The 21,337-nt window shown below is 35.1% G+C and overlaps 1 protein-coding gene across 1 annotated transcript; it reads left to right on the forward strand.

Moving 5' to 3' along the window:
- Window positions 1-1,693: 1,693 nt before the first annotated feature.
- LOC125680071 (uncharacterized) lies at window positions 1,694-18,532 on the forward strand. Its single transcript, XM_048919513.2, has 7 exons — window positions 1,694-1,891; window positions 2,341-2,422; window positions 2,685-2,723; window positions 5,625-5,787; window positions 9,008-9,261; window positions 13,480-13,725; window positions 16,378-18,532. The coding sequence occupies exons 2-7, from the start codon at window positions 2,356-2,358 to the stop codon at window positions 16,833-16,835; spliced, it is 1,227 nt and encodes a 408-aa protein (XP_048775470.2). The 5' UTR covers window positions 1,694-1,891; window positions 2,341-2,355; the 3' UTR covers window positions 16,836-18,532.
- The last annotated feature ends 2,805 nt before the right edge of the window (window positions 18,533-21,337 follow it).

Consider the following 21,337-nt stretch of genomic DNA (forward strand, 5'->3'; position numbering starts at 1 on the left):
CACTTATGTATTGTCAAAAATGAAATTTCTTAAATACATGTATAAAAAACCCAAATAGATTTGAAATTTGAGAAATTTTGTGATAGTTTATTTTATCTAATCAAGAATATCAAATAATGAGAATCAGTTGTAGATTCACCGCTACATTGTTATCTACGGGTAACTGTAAAATGCGAAACGAAATCAAAACGAAACGAAATCTACCGAAACGAAACCCAGCGAAACGAAAAGAAACAGATTGTGTAACCGAACTCTTTTAATTCTAATAATCAAATATGGTATCTCAGGCCCCTGTGAAAGTTACCACATAGCAATATAATTCGCCTCCCCTTTGATGTAGGCTTTCGGGTTGACTGATACAAAGTTTTAAAAGTTGGAAAGGGGGGGGGGGTGAGTAAGCACAAATTACATATCCAAAATTGATTAAATTATAGATACTATGTGCAATCAGTTTCGGATCCAGAAATTTCAGAAGGGAGGGGCAGTTACAGTCTCAACGGTCGGAGGTCTGGGGAAACACACTAAACGAGGGTGGTGTTGCTGGCGTTGGATCCGCCTTTGAACATAAATACATGTTTCAGTATTTTTTGCTCTAAAGACAAATATATGTATGCATGTGGATATTGTGAATTTTGATTATGTTTTCCGTTCTCTTTGTAATTTTTACTTCCCTTGTTCATAAGCCTTTTGATTTTACAAAATTCTGACATCCTCCTGATATTAATGCATACAATATTTTCTGTTTTCCTTTCCGTTTTCAATTCCCCGTTTGGCAACACCCCAAATACATTGTACATAGAGTTATCGTTAAACTTATTGCATATCAATAATATTTTTTAATAATACATGCATATATATATATTACCGAAATGTATTCATATAATATAATATACTATAGTTATTTTATTTTTTACATTATTGAAAGTACTCGCACCTCAGCAGTTAGACATGAAAGAAGAGGTTAAACGTCTCCCTGCTTTTAACTTGATCAGACACCAGCTTTTTCAAACAATGCTTGATGCTAACCGATTGAAAATGTATCAGTCAACCTGAAAGACCATATCAACAGGGAAGATAATTTCATTTATAGGTGGTAACTTTCACAGGGATCTGAAATTCCATTTTAAATTGTCATGATTACACAATTCTGTTCTACATTCTGTTTCGTTTCGGCAGATTTCGTTTCGTTTCGATTCAATTTCGTTTCGCATTTTACAGTTACTCTATCATCTACCTGTTCTAATGTAAGTAAACACTTGTAGGTTCGCTGCTACATTGTTATTTATTTGTCTTTACCACGGACCACCTTCACGTTTAACATTTTTTAAAAAGATCATACATAAATTTTTAAAAACTTTGTCCAAAACTGCGTAGTAGTCACACATTTGATGTAGCTGCTTCTAATTTGCCACCTGCATCCGCGTCCTAGATACTTTCAACTACACTATCCGTAACCCTGGTGATAGAATAACAATTCTCTCAATTATACAATGTACTTGAATGGCGTGTTTCATTATAAATGAATCTGTACCTGGGGAATATCATCTACCGTAATATACAAACAACTACAGGTTTCCAACAGTCCCACACAGACATTTAAACAGTGCATTATATAACTTGTATAAAGCTTCCATTAAAAGCGGACTGCTAACGATTTCCTCCTCCTCAACAGTCATCATTAGCACAGGAACTATCGATGCAATGCATATTTTGTAATGTGAATGTTTTGGACTTTCGGCCGTTGTGATATCAGATATGAGTACCATACATTTTGGTATGCCAGTCAATGGGACTATATATTTGAGTTACCATACCCTGGTAAAACATTTACCGTATCCAGCAGTGAATGACCTTTGTAAGGGTTTTTGTCAAGTTTAGGAATCCAGTATAGGTACAGTAACTAATATTCATCCTTCCCATTGACTGGGATATTAAATGTGTCTGAAGTAAAAGTACGATTACTAAAAGTGGAATTAAAGCAAAGTTCGTTTAAAATGCAGTTGTAATAATGAGCCTTACAAACAAAGACAATGATGTTACAAGCTTTGTCAGCTGAAACTAAAACATTACCCTCAAGTAGCCTTTCTAATTCTTTCATCACTTCCGGTTTACTAAACACGGATAGATGGTACACTTTGTTTTGATATGTCTAATACGTGATTTTGATATTCCTCTCATACTTTGTATTTTGACAAGGTTTATAATCTTTATTGGTAATATAATTGATAATATATATATATATATATATATATATATATATATATATATATATATATATATATATATACACACACATGTATATATATATATATATATATATATAAATTTATACTCTTTCAGATAGATAAAATCACCATGTCGATAACGATCATCACCGAGATGTTTCTGCCTATTATAGTTGTTTTACCCAGTCTTCGTAATGGTTAGTATATTTTTCTAAATCACATTCCTTTTCTAATACAAAAAATATATACATATACATTTGCAATATACACATGTACTAAACGCCCTGAAAGTAACATTCTTGAATCTATCCTATATGATATTCATAAACATATTCTTCCCACAGCAACATGATGTTTTATTTCTAATGTATTGCTTTAATGTTTGTGTATATAGGTATGATTATAAATGCAAATCAAAATTCTACATTCAAAAGGATAATCTTATTCCTCGTGTTCTAGGATTAACATCCAATGAAAACGGCACATTATCAAAGCCAGGTAAGATACGAATACTTCTCAGATTTCTTACAAGTATCAACAAACATTTTGTGTCCGACTGATCTGTCATATGTTATTTGGCAAGTTATCTATATACAGTTAAACCATTTCAATCTGATACCTGTGTATTCTGTTTCACTGTAAACTCCGATTATTTTTTTTATTACTTTTTCCACAAATATCTTATTGATTTTGTTTTCCCATATAACCTATCATTGGGTCAAATGCTGTCTGAAGTATTTCATACCGATTGTTAGGCCGTTCATGGGACCTGCTTTTGACTACGGGTGACTCCGTTTACTTGATCAAGATATTGGGTTCCCGGCGGGTGTGACCAGTGGACAGGGGATGTTTACTCCTCCTAGGCACCTGATCCAAGCTCTGGTATATCCAGGGGTCCGCGTTTGCCCAACTTTCTATTTTGTATTGCTTGTGGGAGTTGTGAGATTGATCACTGTTCGTTATATTCACCTTTCTATTTTGTATTGTTTGTGGGAGTTGTGAGATTGATCATTGTTCGTTATCTTCACCTTTCATTTACTGATATAACAAGGCAATGATTAAAGGTCAACAGTCCCTCTTGTGCGTAAGGGGGGGGGGGGGGGGGGGGGCAGACCATCATGGGTATGCAAACGGACGAAGAAAATAGAAGGGAATTAATTTCCCCCGTGTTTCCCCGTGATTTTGTGTAGAGAACGGAACGTCATATCTGCTTGACAGATTAAAATAGTATCTCTGGACTTCCCTTAAAATTTAACGGCTTTAAAATTTTCTCACACTAAGTAAAGCCTTGAGAATTCTTAGTTTTTCGATATTCACATGATCTAAAAACTGTAATTAGGAACAAAATGCAAGAAATGAAACAGCTTTATTTTCAAATCATAGCATTTTCAGGCTCCATATACAGCATACATGGTTTAGACAATATACCAAATATGCAATTAAAGGATGTGAAAAATGTACCCCAGATTATGGCTAATCTTAATAATAGGAATATATATATATATATATAGCTATGTAGAACAGTGTCGGATCTATGAAACAGGTGCGATTATTAACTATATAAAACACAAAAATGACCAACGACATAAAAAATCTTGCCAGATTTTTATTCAACCTGTCCCTTCTTCGGAATAAGGAATGAATGATGGCATGGATAAATAACACAATGAACGAAGCAAAATTACTACTTCTGAACTTCATTACTAAACAAACAAAATAACGAGGCACCATCATATTGAATGTCTAGTAATGATAATTTGATTAGTGAAATTCAAAATACTCATGGTATTAAATTAAAATCCTACAGCACCTCAATGTTTTTTTTTTCAAGAATTGAAAGATGGGTAATCCAAAATTTGGTATTAAATGAAAGATTATCAACATGTTAAGTACCAATAATTAAACAAAAAGCATTTTCAAAATGGTTCAGAAATATAACAAATAGTCGTCAACATTATTTCCTATGAAGAAAACACATTTCTAACATGTAAAGCCAATAGAGAAATAATTAAAAAAAACATGGTGATCATATTACAACGATTAATTATAGACTTCACTTTTTGAAATCGTCAACAGTTGCTTCTTCGGCAGAGGTGAATAGAGGAAGTATTCGTGTCTACTGGTCAGTAGTCCAGGGGGTTGCCCTGATTCCACGTGCAGGTACTCTGAAATTGAAATAAAAAGTATACTGGAGTTTTTCATTGACAATGTTTTCGTGGTATTTGGTGATCGGGTCTTCTGAAAGTCTGTTGGAATTCCCATGGGCGCGATTTTTTTGTGCTCCTTTGTTAACAAACCTGTTTTTATATTCTTATGAAGCAGAATTTGTTCACAGGCTTCAACATTAGAAGAAGAAAAAATCAATGGCTGTGGCCTTCAACTCAACATTTAGAAACATCGACAACGTTTTATCTGTGAAAAACAATTATTTTCATTCATACGTCGATTCGTTATATCCCTGTAACCCTAATTTCAACCCTAACATCTAGCTCTAAATCTAACTGCAACCCAAATCCTAGATGTAGCCCCAACTGCAACTCTAACCCTACCTAAAGACACCACAGAGTCTTCCACATCTGCTTCGTATTTAAAATATTTTGTTGTAAATGAATATTAACGGCAAGCTAACAACTCAGCTTAATGACAAGCGGGCTGTTTTCAGCTTCTTCATTTGTCGGCTTCCCATGTTTATGTGGCAATATTCCATTGTCGCCTGCATATGATGTTTGTGTATCTCAGTGTTTGCCAGTGCAGCCTACATGTATCATAGGGTCGGGTGTTGTCTGGCGTGTTTAATACCGATTGTTGAACCGTTCTTAGCACATTGAATTTGACTGCGGATTGCTCCTTTTGCCTTATCGGGATGTGGGGCTCACGGCGGGTGTGGCCGGTCGATAAGGAATACTTACTCCTCCTAGGCACCTGATCCCACCTCTGGTATACCCAGAGGTCCATGTTTGCCCAACTCTCCATTTTGTATTCTTTATAGGAGTTATGAGATGGATCACGGTTGAAGTATGAAGCTATCCCATTTCCCCTAAATTTCAACAAAACGAGATACCTCCTAGAAAAGATGAAATCACTATTGATATACCTAGGCATATTTCTATACAGTGAAAATTACACTTTTTGTTTTGATATTAGAAGAGCTACTTATTATCAGAATTTGTACTTTTTGTGAAAATTTATGCTTTTATGGATTAGATACTTTAAATGGACCCTCTGGTAAACTAAGATATGTTGTGATTTTGAAGATGCATTTGTACAGTATATTCTTTATAATACATGCACTAGAAAAATAATTACTTTTGTCATCAAAGGGTCATGCAAAGTAGAAATTCAAGTGAAATAACCTAAAAAGAGAACATTTGTCAAAGGAACTTTGCAAATTTGTTTTAGCCTACATGGGTTTACAGTGGTTACAACATTACATCGTGTTTTCGGAGCTGAAGACTTGGTTGGAGGCGAGAGACGTTTGTAGATCTGTTAATGGTGTTCTACAGTTTTACAAATGGAATAGTGTGAACTGGTATATAAAGACAAAGGCGGGAAGAGCTGGCTGGTAAAATAAGAAATGTGTTCACAATATATTTAATTACGCAATACTGTACCGGCATTTCATTTTGTGGTAAATGTTCACAGTTAATTTTGATAACTTTTATTGCTATTTCATGAAGAAAAAACCCAGCAATAAGAGCACACGGGCATGTTAGCTTAAAGGTCGATCATAGTCCATTTAAACTGCACAATGTTTAGAATCTGTCCTACACAGAGGGAGGGAGCTACTAACTATTAAATACTATTTTGAATGTTTACATTAGAACATTTTGTATCATAACATCATGGCATACATGCGCTTCCGTATGACGTCATTACATGGCTATTATAAATAGATCACGAATGTACCTTAATAGAAAATTGAAAAGTACAACACTACTTTATGATTTAAGCATTGACCTATCTGGAGATGATGACGGTAAAACACTCATAGTTTATCAAAAGTGCTGCTAGAATCCTACCGCTTTCAGTAGGAAATGATTTTTAAACATCTAAACACGAAACCATATAGCCTAGGTTTTACGTTGATGTTCTACAGTTTTCTTTGAAAGTTTTCATAACAGACGATTCTAGCAGTAATTGACATGTATTGTGCATTAGTTTATGACATTTCACACGGTTTATGAAAAGGTTTTAAAAGTATGAGACGTAATACGTTATTTTTGCAGCTTTATTTCAGTGTGTGACTGAGGAAAATTGAATAGATTTTGTTAAATTGAATGTTTTTTCCGTTAAAAAGATTGTTAATGAATGAATTCAAAATACCGGTACCTTCATGATATCAATACATTTTCAGTGTTTTACATATATATTCCATATATCTCATGGCATATATTTCAAATGCTCCGCAAGTAGTCGATATTATTGTATATGGTACAGTTATGTGCCATCATCATTCAATGTGTAGTTATGACGTCATCAATTTACTTTCATGTTGATCACACGACAGCAATTTGACATTTAGCATTTCTTAAGATCATAGTAGCTGCATGGTTTATTTTATGCATAAATAAAACTTGATGAAGATAAAATCGGATTTAAATATATATATATAAATGTATTCTCTGTAAAATACATGTAGTTACACATATTTCAATTATGACGTCACATTGATTCGCGGATTTTATTCCAGCAAGATTTTCATAACCTGCCTTAGTGTACCCGCGCATATAAATGTTTTGCGAAAACTAAGATTTGCGATCCTTGAAGATAGCATACAGTTTTGATTACATGCAATTATAATTTAGGGTTGTCAACGAGTAACCGGTTACTCGAGTACTCGTCGGAAGGTCCGAGTATCGATTACCAAAATCAGTAACCGAGTACTTGAAAAAAAAGAAGTTTTTTTCTTGTATTTTTTGTTTTGTTTCACTCATTATATTTTCGCAGATCATCGTACGTTATCTCAAGTACCGTTCTCTCAATTACCTACAATGTATACATGTAGCCTGAATTAAAGGCCTGTCCTGTTTTGACAACAATTATAGTTATTAGCACCTCTGTCGGTGGCAGTACATCGCTTTGTTTATAGCCAGGGGCATACCATCATTTGAATTCAACTTAAATACAGTTCAAATTAATTCAATAATAAAAAAAGCGTGGACTCGTACAATTGTTAGTAGCAAAAATGCCTCCGTCCTCTAAAGTATGGAAATACTTTAAACGGACTGGCGATTCAAAATCTATAAAATGTCAACTCTGCGAGGTTGAATTAACGTTCACGGAAGGTACAACAAATACGCTGAATCATTTGCGCATAAAACATGGTGATATTGAAGGAACTCCAGAGAAACAACCGTCTGTGGTTAATTTTCTAAATTCTCCGCGTACAAGAAATATATCAGGTAAACAATCGGAAGACATAACACAGGCAATTGTTGACATGGTTGTTCTGGATTATATGCCGCTGCGAATAGTCGAAGGGAAGGGATTTCAGAGGCTAATGTCGACCGTGTTGCCTAGCTATAAAATACCATCCAGAAACACGATTAAGGCAAGAATTGAAAAGACCTACGACGAACGGAAGGCTACTTTGCAATCGGAACTTGATAAAGTTGATACTGTCTCCCTAACAACAGATACATGGACATCACATGCAACAAAAAGTTACATGACAGTAACTGAATACCACATTGACCATGACTGGAAGCTAACATCAAATGTACTTGTCACTCGCGAGATGCCGGAGAGACATACGGGAGAAAATATAGCTGAAAAGTTAAAACATATCCATAAACAGCAGGATGATGGATATAGTCTGTTTTATTAAGTAGTATCAACTATGTTTAAGATTTTGAATGTTCTCTTGAATGACGACCGAGTACTCGATCGGAAAGACAACCGATTAACCGGTTACTAATTTTTGATCAATTTGACAACCCTAAATTATATCTCTTGGGTTAAAATCTACTATTGAAGAGTAAAGGCTAATAACTCTAAAGAAAAGGTATCCAAGTTTACCGATAAACAACAATCAAGAAAATGACATAAAAGTCTACTTTACAAACATACTTAATCTATCTACCGGGTGTGACCGGTCGACAGGCACCTGATCCCACCTCTGGAGTGTCCAGGGGTCCGTGTTTGCCCAACTATCTATTTTGTATTGCTTGTGGGAGTTATGAGATTGATCACTGTTCGCTATCTTCACCTTTCATTACAACAAAAGTCCATCCCGAAATTCCATATAATTCCCAAGATATGCAGAAAAGAACTCAGAAAAATGCCTACTATCTTTTTTACACGAATTTTACCTGGGTTCCTGCACTGTAGCACTGAACAAAATTGCAATTACATATAATTTGCAACATTTGATATTATTTTTAAGCTGAATTGCTTACCCCAATTCATACATTGAAGCCGGTAATAACTCCGATTGACTGAAATTGTGGAACCGTCTTCACTTATCACAACCATTACACAAAGGTGCTACTAATTACCCATAGCAGATTAAAGTACTAAAAACGATCTAGAGGCTGAAATATTAATTTTGGATCAATAATAATTCAATATAGTACAAAAATTATGCTTATAACAAGTCTTTATGAAATTACACAACCCGTTTTTATGTCTACTTTTATTCAAATCACATCAACACAGTTTGTTGACGATTCACGATAATTGGGAATTATCGTGTGTCGGTAAGAATGTTAATCCATACTTCAAGAAATTTCCAAACTTGATATGCAGTAGATGTCAGTGATAAACACTTTTCCATTTCAAAGGCCAACTAACCATGATATTTGGTTGGGTATGACAAAAGACAAGAACAGTGAAATATGGTACACGGTCAGAAGCACTAAATGTATAGAACGAAACTTCACAATTTCCGGACATAATCACTCTGAAAGACAGTGTGCCATCCTGAACATGTCCGTGAGCTCCCACGCTGACACAGACAACATGATTTATGCTGATTCATGTGATGCACAGCTGTTGGGATTCGCGTGTCTGGTTCCTAAAGGACGAATACCAAAAGGTAAGGAGAACATCAAGATTGATGTGAAACAAACTAATATCAGGTCAATCCTTCCCGTCAAAAGAAAATGTAGAAATACGAAATGTTACAAAGGTGTTCTTCCTTTCCTCTCCGCGTGTTCTGTTCATCCCATATTTTATTTTACTTTTCCGTCTGTATATTTAAATTGATACAATCGTCGTCTTTTCATTCGAAATATTGACAAGACGTATAAATAAAGATCAAAGAAAATCTACCACGGGTTGAGATTGGAAATGCTTCCGAATCACGCCTTCGTGCCTTTAATTTGATATCTACCAGCAAATGAATATACACTTTTGATATAAACTACATCCTTTGTGATATTATTGTTAGTCTTGTATTCCATCAAATTTTAAGTGCATGTCTACATCCTGTATTTAATAAAAATATGTACACATAGAAAAAAGGATTGCAATAACAAATATACTCCTTAATGAAATTGTTGAAAACAGCAATAAATTTGAATTCAGTAACATATTTCTTTACCATATACTCACTTTCAATTGTCTATTGTCCACTATGTTGGCCGATAATCACCCATGCGACCATTGCACTCTTCCAACATAATTGTGAGTTTTTACACATTGCTTTAGCTCTTTATCTGACTTGAACAGTTTGACATATTATGTTTACTTTCATAGAACATCAACATGATGGATCCTCCGCAAGTTTCAAATACAATTCTTTGGCATATCATTGGAATAAAAGAAGCTAGTATGTCATTGAGACAATTTGATCATCATGTGGGTCATCACCTGTCAACTAATTGTAGAGTTTTCAAAAAGTACCAGTTAATAAATGATATCAAAGATCGTACAAGATCTAGAAGACCTCGTAAAACATATGTTTAGGAGGACAATGCCATCAGAAGGATGGTTAGACGAAAGGTTTTGTGGAATATTTCCGTCTGAAAGGGAAATTGTTGTCATATTGTCTGCTTTCAACGGGAAAATTGCATAATTGACTCCAGTCATTTGGCTATCGAGCAAGAATCATCATACAGAAACCTTTATTTACACGCAACCACGAAGCAGCACGTATGTAATGGTGTCAAGCTCGCTAACTTTGAACCCTATAGCTAACCCTTGGAAGGAAAGTCCATTGGTCGGACGAAAGTAGTTGTTTGCTATATATTGCAGATGGACGAATGCATGTATGGCGGCAACCCAGCACTGCATATGCAAAGCGAACTATTGTAGAGACGAATCCGTTTGGTGGCAGATAAGTCATGGTGTTGGGCTGTGAATACATTTACGGATGGCGTTTTTACATTTTCTGAGATCAAGTGACATCACTAGAAAGAAGACGTCAAACATGAAATCTGTTATTCGTCTTATAGTGTGTAATTAACCATCACACTTAGGCTAAGAGAAAAGAAAGGTGTTGCTATATGTTTGCACGTGTATACATCTAATTGCAAATTTGAACACTCTAGGTATGCACCAACTTCTATAAAAATTTCCAGTGTGTTCTTGGCCTTTTTCCAATCATTTCCAGTTGGACGAGTCATTACTGATTACGTATTTAGAGGGTAATTAAAGACCTGGAATCACTACTTTTTATGACTCAAAATGCATGGCGTTCCAATCTCTCAATCAATGATAAATTTCATCTTTATAATGAACGCTGTCGAAGAAAATGCCAGATAATGAACTAAAGATGAACGGAATACTTTGTCAGAATGGATAACGAATGTTAGAAAAATATCAAAGCAAAACAAAAATTAACACCTATCCTGTATTTAGTAAACCAGAAGTGATGAAATAATGTGAACAATACAAGAATGTGTTTGGTATTCCAACTTATATATTAAAAGTTCGCTTTCAAATGATGAGATTTGACATGGTATGCTTACACCTCTTAAGTACCTAATTCCATCTCCTCTTGTATGTCCAGGGGTTTGTGTTTGCCCGAGTTTTAATTTTGTAATCCTCATAAGAGTTATGAGTTTGATCTCTGTTCTTTATCTTTACCTTTTCATTCTTCACAATCATGTTCCAGTTTTAAACACATTCAGTAGTCCAGTCAATGGAGGAAGGAATTGGAGTTACCCTACCTTTATTGGATACCAAATTTTTGTCCAAAAATTTCCCTGTTTCTTTTACAAACAGATATATTGTAGGATCCAGGAAATGCTCTACCAGATCCCATTTTGGTCCTCTTAGAATATGAACTGCTGTGAAGGAAAAACTAGACACGTCTTTCCAGACAATGAATGTGAGAAATCGTGTAAATCGAATGTGAATTCTCGAACATTACGAAGACTTTAAGTAAATCTTATATCACAAAACTTTTCAAAAATTAAATGTATCAAGTCGCACGACCTTTCAACAAAAATGACACTATGACAAATGGAATAACTTCAGCTTCTGCATCGTCAACAACCCGTTTTTATGCATCAATATTCCAACATCACCTGTCTTCCTTTATCACCTGTCACTGGTGTTTATATCTCACAATTGATTTGATGCCCGAAAGCATGTTTTGGGTATGATCAATTTCTAAACCAAGGCAGACTACTGACAAATAAGTTAATGTTGCAGGGGTTTCTGATTTTACGCTATATTTCGCAAATTCTATGGTCATTATAATGCAATATATAATGTAAAACTTATACGGTACCAATAATATATACTTATTTAAAATGCAACTTGTCATGAGGTCAATATTTTCTTACTGTTTCATACAAATTGTTAGGCCGTTCCTTACTCACTGATTTTGACTATGGACTACTCCATTTACTTGATCAAGACAGACAGTTCACGACGAGTGTGACTGGTCAATAGGTGATACTTACTCCTCTTTGACACCTGTCTGTATATACCCTGCTCTCGATTTGTATTCTTTGCAGGGTTTAAGAATGTGTCCTTATCAACTTTATAAACAAGAGTACCGCAAACGGTACAACACTCGTCTTTTCATAGACCTTCAGTGCAATATCTGAATCTATGAATCCAGAAAATTATTTGACCTACTTTTAGTCATAAAGTGCACCAATCAAGATGAAATGTTAACAGACTATGCATTTCTTTAAGAGGGAGGTTGTGACAAATTTCAGGGCAATACCTATATTCATAACAAAAAATCTGGAAAATGAAAAAAAGGTTTTTCTACTTGGTGATAATGCGACCTTGACCTTAGACCTTAAGAAACAATAGGTAGCCTCCCCTTGGGACACGGTGTATATGTACCAAATATGACGGTCCTAGCCCGAACAGTTTGGTCTGCATCCTGCCTACAAGGGTTTCCTACTAAGTGATACTACGATCTTGACCTTCGACCTCTGATCTTGAAGAACAAAAGACGTCCTCCACTTGGCATGAAGAGTACGCATATCAAGTTTGATAGTCCTAGCCCCAACAGTTTGGTATGTATTCTGCCTAAATTGTTTTCCTATTAACTGATACTGCGACCTTGACCTTTAACTTCTGACCATGAAAAATTATAGACATCATTGGGATTAAATTTACCAAGTTGTAAGATCCAAGACCCAAGAGTTCCGTTTGTATTCCTCCTACAATGTCCTCCTAAAACCGATATCACGACCTTGACCTTTAAACTCTTACTTTGAAAAATAATAGACATCTTTCTCTCATTATAAGGATTAAATGTACCATATTGTAAGATCCTAGTCCCAATAGTTCGGTCTGTATTCTGCCTACAAGGTGTTCCTCTTAACTGATACTACGACCATGACCTTTAACATCTGACCTTGAAAAACTACAAGCATTTCTCTCTCATCAAGTTGTAAGATCCTGGAGCTTGTACGGTTCATTCTGAATTTTGCCTACAAGGCCCGGACATACAGACGGACGACGCTATATATCCCGTCTTTGACAGGCGTATAAAAATTGCAATATCAATATCACCGTTATATTTACTTTTTCCATTCAAATCTAATGTTTACTTTGTATGTTGTTTTACGCTTCGTTTGAATTTTTCCATTCATTTAGGGACACCACTAGCTTAAGGTGAAGTGTCACAAATTTTGTTTTATACATGACGCTTACGGTCATACCAATGAGGTTTTCTTATCACACCAACGCATATTACTACACTGGACTTCAGTTTGTACAATTGATAATATTTGTACATGTAACAAATGTGAATTGTGATGACACGCAATTTCAAATATTGAGAAGAAACTAAGATAACGATAGTCATAGTAATAGGGACCATATGTTTTTGATGATGTAGATGTGGATGTTTATCCCATGTCGAAAGTGGTAGAGAAAGGATATAAAAGAAAGCGCTGGAATGTATCATCGGAGGAAGAATGTGCCATCAATTCGTTTTCTGTCTTTCACTGTTATGCTGCCACTTATTTTCCGGAAGATGAATATTGTGTTGCTGAGTGTACACAGATGACCAGTATTCCGGAAACGGTTATCCTAGTCAACTCTTCTATCAACTCCACAGTTCTCCTCCGTACCCACAATAAAGGTAGTTATGGTATGCTGAAGTGAATGACAACGCTAAAAAAATCATACGATTTCATCTTTCATCTTTATCCTTTGAATTTATTTTTCACATTTTAAGGTAAGGTTTGCAACAACAGGGAGATAGCTCTTGCTGTACAGAAATGTACCTCATTGTACGTCATACATTATGACGTCACAATGAAAAGTGTGTTTCAAGTGTAAAGACTTTAGTGGTGTATGTGTAAATCTGCTTGACAAATGTTTCTCTTTAAAGAATTAATTTATTATTTTTTCGTTGTATGCAGGTATACCACGAAAACAAAGACGGAAAACTGCATCATTGCGCTTAGCGTATAATGCAAATGTTTTCCGTCTTTATTTTTGTGGTATACCTTCATCGAACAAAAAATAATGAATTTATTCTTATCATTTAATATCTTAAAACATTGAGTCTATATATGATAAAACATGATATGATTTGAGTTGAATTAACGAGTATTCTTGGACTACATTCTACGTCATTTCGAGATTAGCGCTGTGATTTGTGATTACACAACTTTAAAAAAAGAAATGAATCGTTAATGGCGACTTCACGAACTGTTGTTTACTGTTGAGCAAACGGGTTTCTTGTGGACTGAAGAATGCAGTTTTAAAAGGATGAATTAGGGATAAGTCCTGTTGAGAGAAAATTGGTGGCATTTATTGATTGGAACTGGAATTAAGTGCAAAGTTTGATGTCGGTACTAACGGAAAGCGTGGGACACGTGCATAATCAAGATGTGGGATGCCAGGTAGAGTTCTCTTGAGGGTTGTCACGGCTTCCAGGTGCACAAGTGAGTGTTACAGAAGGTTTTCGAGTTTTATCAGTGAATTCCTAATCTGCCTAACGGCATAGAACTTGTCGACATAAAAATTAATTTGTTAACTGTCATTTTTACTAACTTTACGTTAATTCCCACCCCCTCTAGATCCGTCACTGACCGGGCTTTAATTAACATTGCTGTCACCTTTCAAATCATGTGAATAAACATTAATCTATGGATAAGATTGGTTGATTGATTGATGTTTTCCGCCACACTCAACAATTTTTCAGTTATCTGGTGGCGCCCAGTTTTTATTGGTGGAAGAGAGAACCCAGATGCAATGTACCTGGGAAGAGACCACTGACCTTCCGAAAGTAAACTGGGAAACTTTCTCACTTACCGGCGCGAGCAGGATTCGAACCAGCGCTGACAGAGGTGAGAGGCTGTGTGATTTTGAGCTCGATGCTCTAACCACTCGCCCACGGAGGTCCCTTATAAGAAGAGCAAATTTATTTTAAAAAATGTAATACGTAAAACAGTTTCCGGCAAATGAAACACGGAATTTATGACGAAACGGGACCGTGGAAAACCTGGTATTTGAAATTATAGATATTTCATTGGTGTCCTTACGATATTGAATTAAAAATAGCTTGATTGACTTAAATAATTCATTTTTAAGAAAGACATACACATGTATTAGAATAGGTCCTCAGTACCCATTGCTTGTCGTAAGAGGCTACTACATGTAAATGGGCGGTCCTTCAGATGAAACTTTAAAAACCGATGTCCCGCGTAACAGCAGGCGTGGCACGATAAAGATTCCTCACTGCTCAAAGGCTGTAGGCGCCGAGCATAGGCCTAAATTTCACAACCCTTCACCTGCAATGGTGACGTCTCCATATGAGTGGAGGATGCATGTACAACCAACCAACCATAGGTATTCATCATGTTTGTTTTTGTGTCCAATTATATTATTCAATATCAGTTCATAAACTTCAAATTTCACCTTCATCGGTCTGATTGTCAGCTTGATCCATTGATGGTAAAATTGTTTCGATGAATCAGGGTTAGACAGCTAGTTTATAATTTCTGGATTGGACTCACATTTTGTTCATGAAAATGTTCAATGCATCCTTCAAAAGTTGTACAATTTTAAAATGAAGTGACAAGGCGCATAAATGAAATATTTTCTTAATCTGTTGCCATGGAAACAACGCCTGGTAAGTAGTCATTTCATTCGTTTTTATGAATGTTTATGATCCAAATATGATAGTTAGAAGGGAAATTTTTCTGAAGTAGTCCTTGTAAAGCTGCTCAATATACATTTTTATTATCATGTCTACCAATTTAGATTTTATTCAAGATATATGATATGCTATTTTTGTGTTTCAAATAAAAATTTCTTTACCGAATAGTATAATTTGATAGATAATACTCTTGAAAAATTCGACTACCTTTTTACCTCATAAGTTTGCATTATGTAGTTTCTATACCACTAGTATCCCCTCTTGTACAAAGATCCAGAAAATGTAAAACATCATAAAATCAGGCGCACTTGATAAAAAAAAAAAAAAAACGGGAATTTTTTTTTCTTCAAAATTCATAAAAGTTTTTTGATGAATTGTGGATATTTTACCTTTTCGTTTGGATGTAAATTCGTGGATATGATTTCAAAACATTGAAAATGTGTATGAATTGTGCATTTCGTTGAGGTTTGAAATTCGTGGGACACAGGTATCCACAAAAATTGAGCCTCCATGAAATCTAATGATTCTACAGTATGTGCTTTTCCATACAATGTATATTTATGAGATTGATCACTGTTCCTTATCTTCGCCTTTCAAATTAGAATTTTTTTTAACTTATTACAGTTTCTATCAATCACATTGTGTCAACTAAGTCATCTACCATCTCGGATCAATATCCCTGTGTGTACGAAAGCACTACTACCAACACACCAATAGTATTCTCGACTATCGACACGACGACTACAGGGGTGAAAAAAGTTACAAATCACACAGCAAATACACCGATGTTTTACAACACAACCACAGACAATCCTTCCCAATGTCACTGTATTTGTTCAACTAATTCAGGGAATATCACAACGGAAGCGTTAAATCAGAAAATTAGCGAGATCAAGAGAACACTGACCGTTAACAAAACCTCCCTATCATCAACAGTACGGAAGAAAACGTCGGCACCAGACAGTAGAACATCCTCTGCAGGCATGGGAGTTCTAGGAATCTGTCTGATAATCATACTGATCACAGCGTTAGTAGCTAGTGACTTGTTCTGCTTCATCTCCTTTCTTAAATCTTTAATATAATGATTATTTGACCTGGGAACATTATAGATGCACTTCATAGCGGATTTTACTCTTTTATGGTTACATTGAATACTAGTATTCCTAAATGTATGATAGGAGCAATGGACATAGTTTTATTGGGGGGAATAGAAACTCGGTTCGCGAAGTTTACAACAAAAGAGGAACTGCGAAAATGGATTTTGAGCGCCAAATTCAATGCAAAGATGAGATGAATATACGTTAAGGGTTTTATTGAGTAATTGTATTAAAGGACTCTGACTCTTTTTATAGATAATTAAGTTTTCTTAATTCTGTTTCTGTATGTTATTGTTGTACTTGTGTTAAGCGCTTTAGAGTTTAGATAGGGCGCTGTATGTACGTTTATCATTATTATAAGATTACGAAGTAATATGAAAACGCCAATGAGAATACTGCTCCCAAACGTGGCTCTGGTCGACATTGAAAAGTATTTACATACAGTTGATATGATCCTTGGGAACGACAAGATATGTATGGCCTAAACTTGTAGGTTCTGGTTTAATTTACTTCATTTATTAAGCTGTACATTTATTAAGTCATACATTTAAGGATAGACGCACTAATTCCTTTTATATATAATGTACTTCATATTGTTTTCTTCGGCGAAAAAATCAACCACCATAATAGGAGAACAATCATTGTATTTTGTGTTTAAGTATGCTTACAGAACTAAAATCATTTACGACATGCACATTGTATTTCTGGATTGGTTTCATATTCTAATGGGGATCCGGGTTAGAGTATATCCTCAATACCCTTTGCTTGTCATAAGAGGCGACTTTATTGGGGCTGTCCTTTGGATGGGATCGCAAAAACCGAGGTTCCGTGTCACAGCAGGAGTAGCACGATAAAGATACATCTCTGCTCAAAGACCGTAAGCGCCGAGCATAGTCCTAAATTTTGCAGCCCTTCACCTGCACGTATCCATATGAGTGAAAGATTTTCAAGAGGGACGTTAAACATTATACAACCAACCAACCAATCATCTCAAATGAAGATGGTCAATATTTCTTTTACGATGTGTCTTTTTTCATTTTGTAAACTGAGAACTGTATTACTAATATTAAACTTTCAAAAATATGTGTGTGAAATCAACGCAATAATGTGGTAGTACAAATCTATTCTTATATATTTCTTATGTATTTTATCGTTTTCGGATGATTATTATTTAAGTATCGTAAATATTTAATATCCTAAATTTTCTAAAAAGATTCAATTGGATTTCTACTGGACTTAGTTGATTTTCTTATGCACATTGGATTGAGTTGATTTTTGCAACATTGTAATTTATTTAGTACTATCCAGTAATCCTGATTTACTTTTAAGTATACACTGCAAGTTATCGTTCAAACAGAACAGTGTACATTTTCATTTTATTGAAGATCTCTGCAGCCTGCATCAGCTGTATCTTATATGTAAAGAATCATGTGTATTAATGTCTTACTTTACTACAATATGTTTGTGTATGCCACATATTTTTAATTATAATGTTTATACTTTATTGTATTTTAGCTGTTAAAGTATGTTTTCAGAATTTGTAAGATCAAAGTTCAACTTTTTTTTTATGATTATGATTGTATGTTGTAAACGGTATGAAGTTTTAAAAAATGTACAATTGTATATTTTGTCTTATTCATCTCAATCGTTTTGTTTTTAGGTAAATGTCCTAAAATTTTCCATGAAATAAAACAACAAAAAGCTGATTTGACTTTTATCCCTTGAACATTTTTTTTGTTTGAATGATTTTTCAATAGTCCTCTACAAAAGACTTTTGAAAATTTCAGCTTCCTATGCCATGGTATACATGTACGTATGTTCTAGATAAAATGAATGAAAATATGAAGATGACGATCAGCGATCTATCTCATTATTCCTATAAAGAATACAGAATTAAGAATCGACCAAACACTGACCAATGGATATACCAGAGAAGGGATCAGGTGCCTAGGAGGATCAATCATTTCCTGTTGACCGATCACAACCTCCGTGAGTTCTTTATCTTGATCAGGAAAATGGAGCAATCAGTATAAAGCCTAACAATTGGTATGACACACGTTAAAGAGCAATGTAAAATAAATCATTTTAAATTAAGTCATTTGAGGACCCATCTTCGCAAGCCAAGTGTCCGATTCGCTTACTCTCGCATCCCCCTTGGCGGATTTAGTTGCGACTGAACTGCCACCTAACGGATCGAGCGAGTTATCGTTCTTGACGAAAACAAAGTCTACCCAATCAGATAACGCATTATAATTTCATTTATTTGTGTACAAATGTATGTTAACCAAATGGAGTTGACAGATGAAAACAATGAAATTGTTTGTTATTTATATGTGCATACTAAGTCTTGATGTACGTCAATGTCACCTTTGTGTTTAAGGCGTAAATCATGTATGAAAGCATGCCTTTCAGATTTTTGTTTTGATAACGTACTCCATTTTGCTGAGTTTGTTCACCTTATTCCAGCACATACCATCCTTTATCGTTATTTGGATAAGGTACATGTACAAGATCGATTATCTCTTGAAGTTGATCGTAAACCCCAAAACTTTCTCCGAAAATCGTCCGTCTTTGTTTTTTAGACAAAATGTCAAGACAAAGGCGACTACACGAGCTAGACACGGGGTCGCCATTACTCAAACCAAACTGTATGTATGGAGCGATTTGATTGGATGCCTTGGAAAGTCAAAGCGCGATATTTTGAAGGCTTAGAAATACAACTAAATCCGCCAAAGGGGATATGAGAGACACTTGGCTTGCGAAGATGTTGAGGACCAGATAATTTGCGAAATGCTGACTTTAAACGAGACTGTTCAAACTCCTGTAACATCAACTTGTTTGTCAGTAACTTGCCTCAATTTAGAAACTTATCATACATAAAACATGCTCTCGCATATCGAGTCAGATGAGAGACATAAACATGATATGCAGGCGATAATGGAATATTACTACATACATATATGAAGTTGACGATGAAGAAGCTGAAATATTGTTTGTCATAAAGTTTTGTTAGTTTGCCATTGACATTCATGTTCAATAAAATATCTACATATAAAGCAGATATGGAAGACTATGTGGTGTCTGGGTGGTTTTTTCCCCCGAGTTCATTGGAGTATATAGAATCGACACATGAATTAAAATATGCATCGTTGATACATATAGATAAAACGTCGTTGATGTATCTAAATGTCGAGTTCAAGGCTACAGCAATATATTTTTTTCTTCTCATGTAGAAGCTTTTAAATAAATTTCGTCTCATAAGAAAGCAAAAACAGGTCAAATCATAAAGGGAAGGAGCACAATTCGTGTTCATGCGAATTCCAGTAAACTGTAGGAAGACCTGGCCTAAAGACCATGAACTGAGAGTAGACTTAAGTCAAAATTTTTATTACTTATATCTTAATACTTTGACTATCACAGGTGTTTAAAAACGGCAGTCTTATAAAAAAATAAAATGCAAAAATATACTGAAAATTATATTTCTTGATGAAAATCATTTCAAATGTTAGCTGAATTTGAAATTTAGACTTAAGTCTATTCTCAGTTTATGGTCTTCGGGCCTGAACACCAAACACTACGTAACTCCAGCATCTTTCTTATATCAATTTTAGGGTAATTGTGCGTAAAATTAGAGTGGTGTTTAAAAAGTAATGATAAGATACTAGTAACTGATCACAAGACCTCATGTCCATTCTTATCGAAGAAACAGCTTTCTGATCTTAAAGGAAAAGGGTTTCTATTCATCATGAGAAATGGTGTGTAAAATGTTGATTCTTAGGACGTTTTGATGTTGATTTTTAAAAAAAAAATTCTTCAAATTTACTATCATAAAAGTTCTTTAGAATTTTTGAGAATCCACCACAACGACATCAAAGGTCGCTATAGTTACAAAAGACAAAATAGCGACCACAGGGTCGCTTTAAAAGAAACAACGACTACAAAGGTTGTTTCAATAAATTGTTTTGAAAACTAACAGGGGATGCTTACTCCTCCTAGGCACCTGATCCCACCTCTGGTGTGTCCAGGGGTCCGTGTTTGCCCAACTATCTATTTTGTATTGCCTGTAGGAGTTATGAGATTGATCACTGTTCGTTATCTTCACCTTGCATTAGTATCTTGCTTATTCCTCCTAGGCACCTGATCCCACCTCTGATATCCAGGGGACCATGTTTGTCCTACATATCGTTTTGAGAATGATCACCGTTAGCTATCTTCACCTTTTTATCACTACCGCTATCATTATTGTACATGATATACTTTAAAATTGTGATTGTGAACCATGCAGATCATTCATCCCGTGTCACAACAAGTTTGGCACGATAAAGATCCCTCCAAGCTCAATGACCATAAGCGCCGAGCATAGGCCTAAATTTTGCAGCCCTTCACCGGCAGTGGTGACGTCTCCATATGAGTGAAATATTCTCGAGAGGGACGTAAAACAATATTCAATGAATCAATATCATTTATATATCTCCATAATACACACA

Source organism: Ostrea edulis, chromosome 2, assembly GCF_947568905.1.
Source record: "Ostrea edulis chromosome 2, xbOstEdul1.1, whole genome shotgun sequence".
Taxonomy (NCBI): domain Eukaryota; kingdom Metazoa; phylum Mollusca; class Bivalvia; order Ostreida; family Ostreidae; genus Ostrea; species Ostrea edulis.

Bases quoted from the DNA above. Each gene is read 5' to 3' on its own strand.
- LOC125680071 (XM_048919513.2), top strand. From the start codon at position 2,356: ATGTCGATAACGATCATCACCGAGATGTTTCTGCCTATTATAGTTGTT. The intron at 5,788-9,007 runs GTAAAATAAGAA...TCCATTTCAAAG, and splicing joins AAGGCGGGAAGAGCTGGCTG to GCCAACTAACCATGATATTT. The intron at 9,262-13,479 runs GTAAGGAGAACA...TTGATGATGTAG, and splicing joins TAAAGGACGAATACCAAAAG to ATGTGGATGTTTATCCCATG.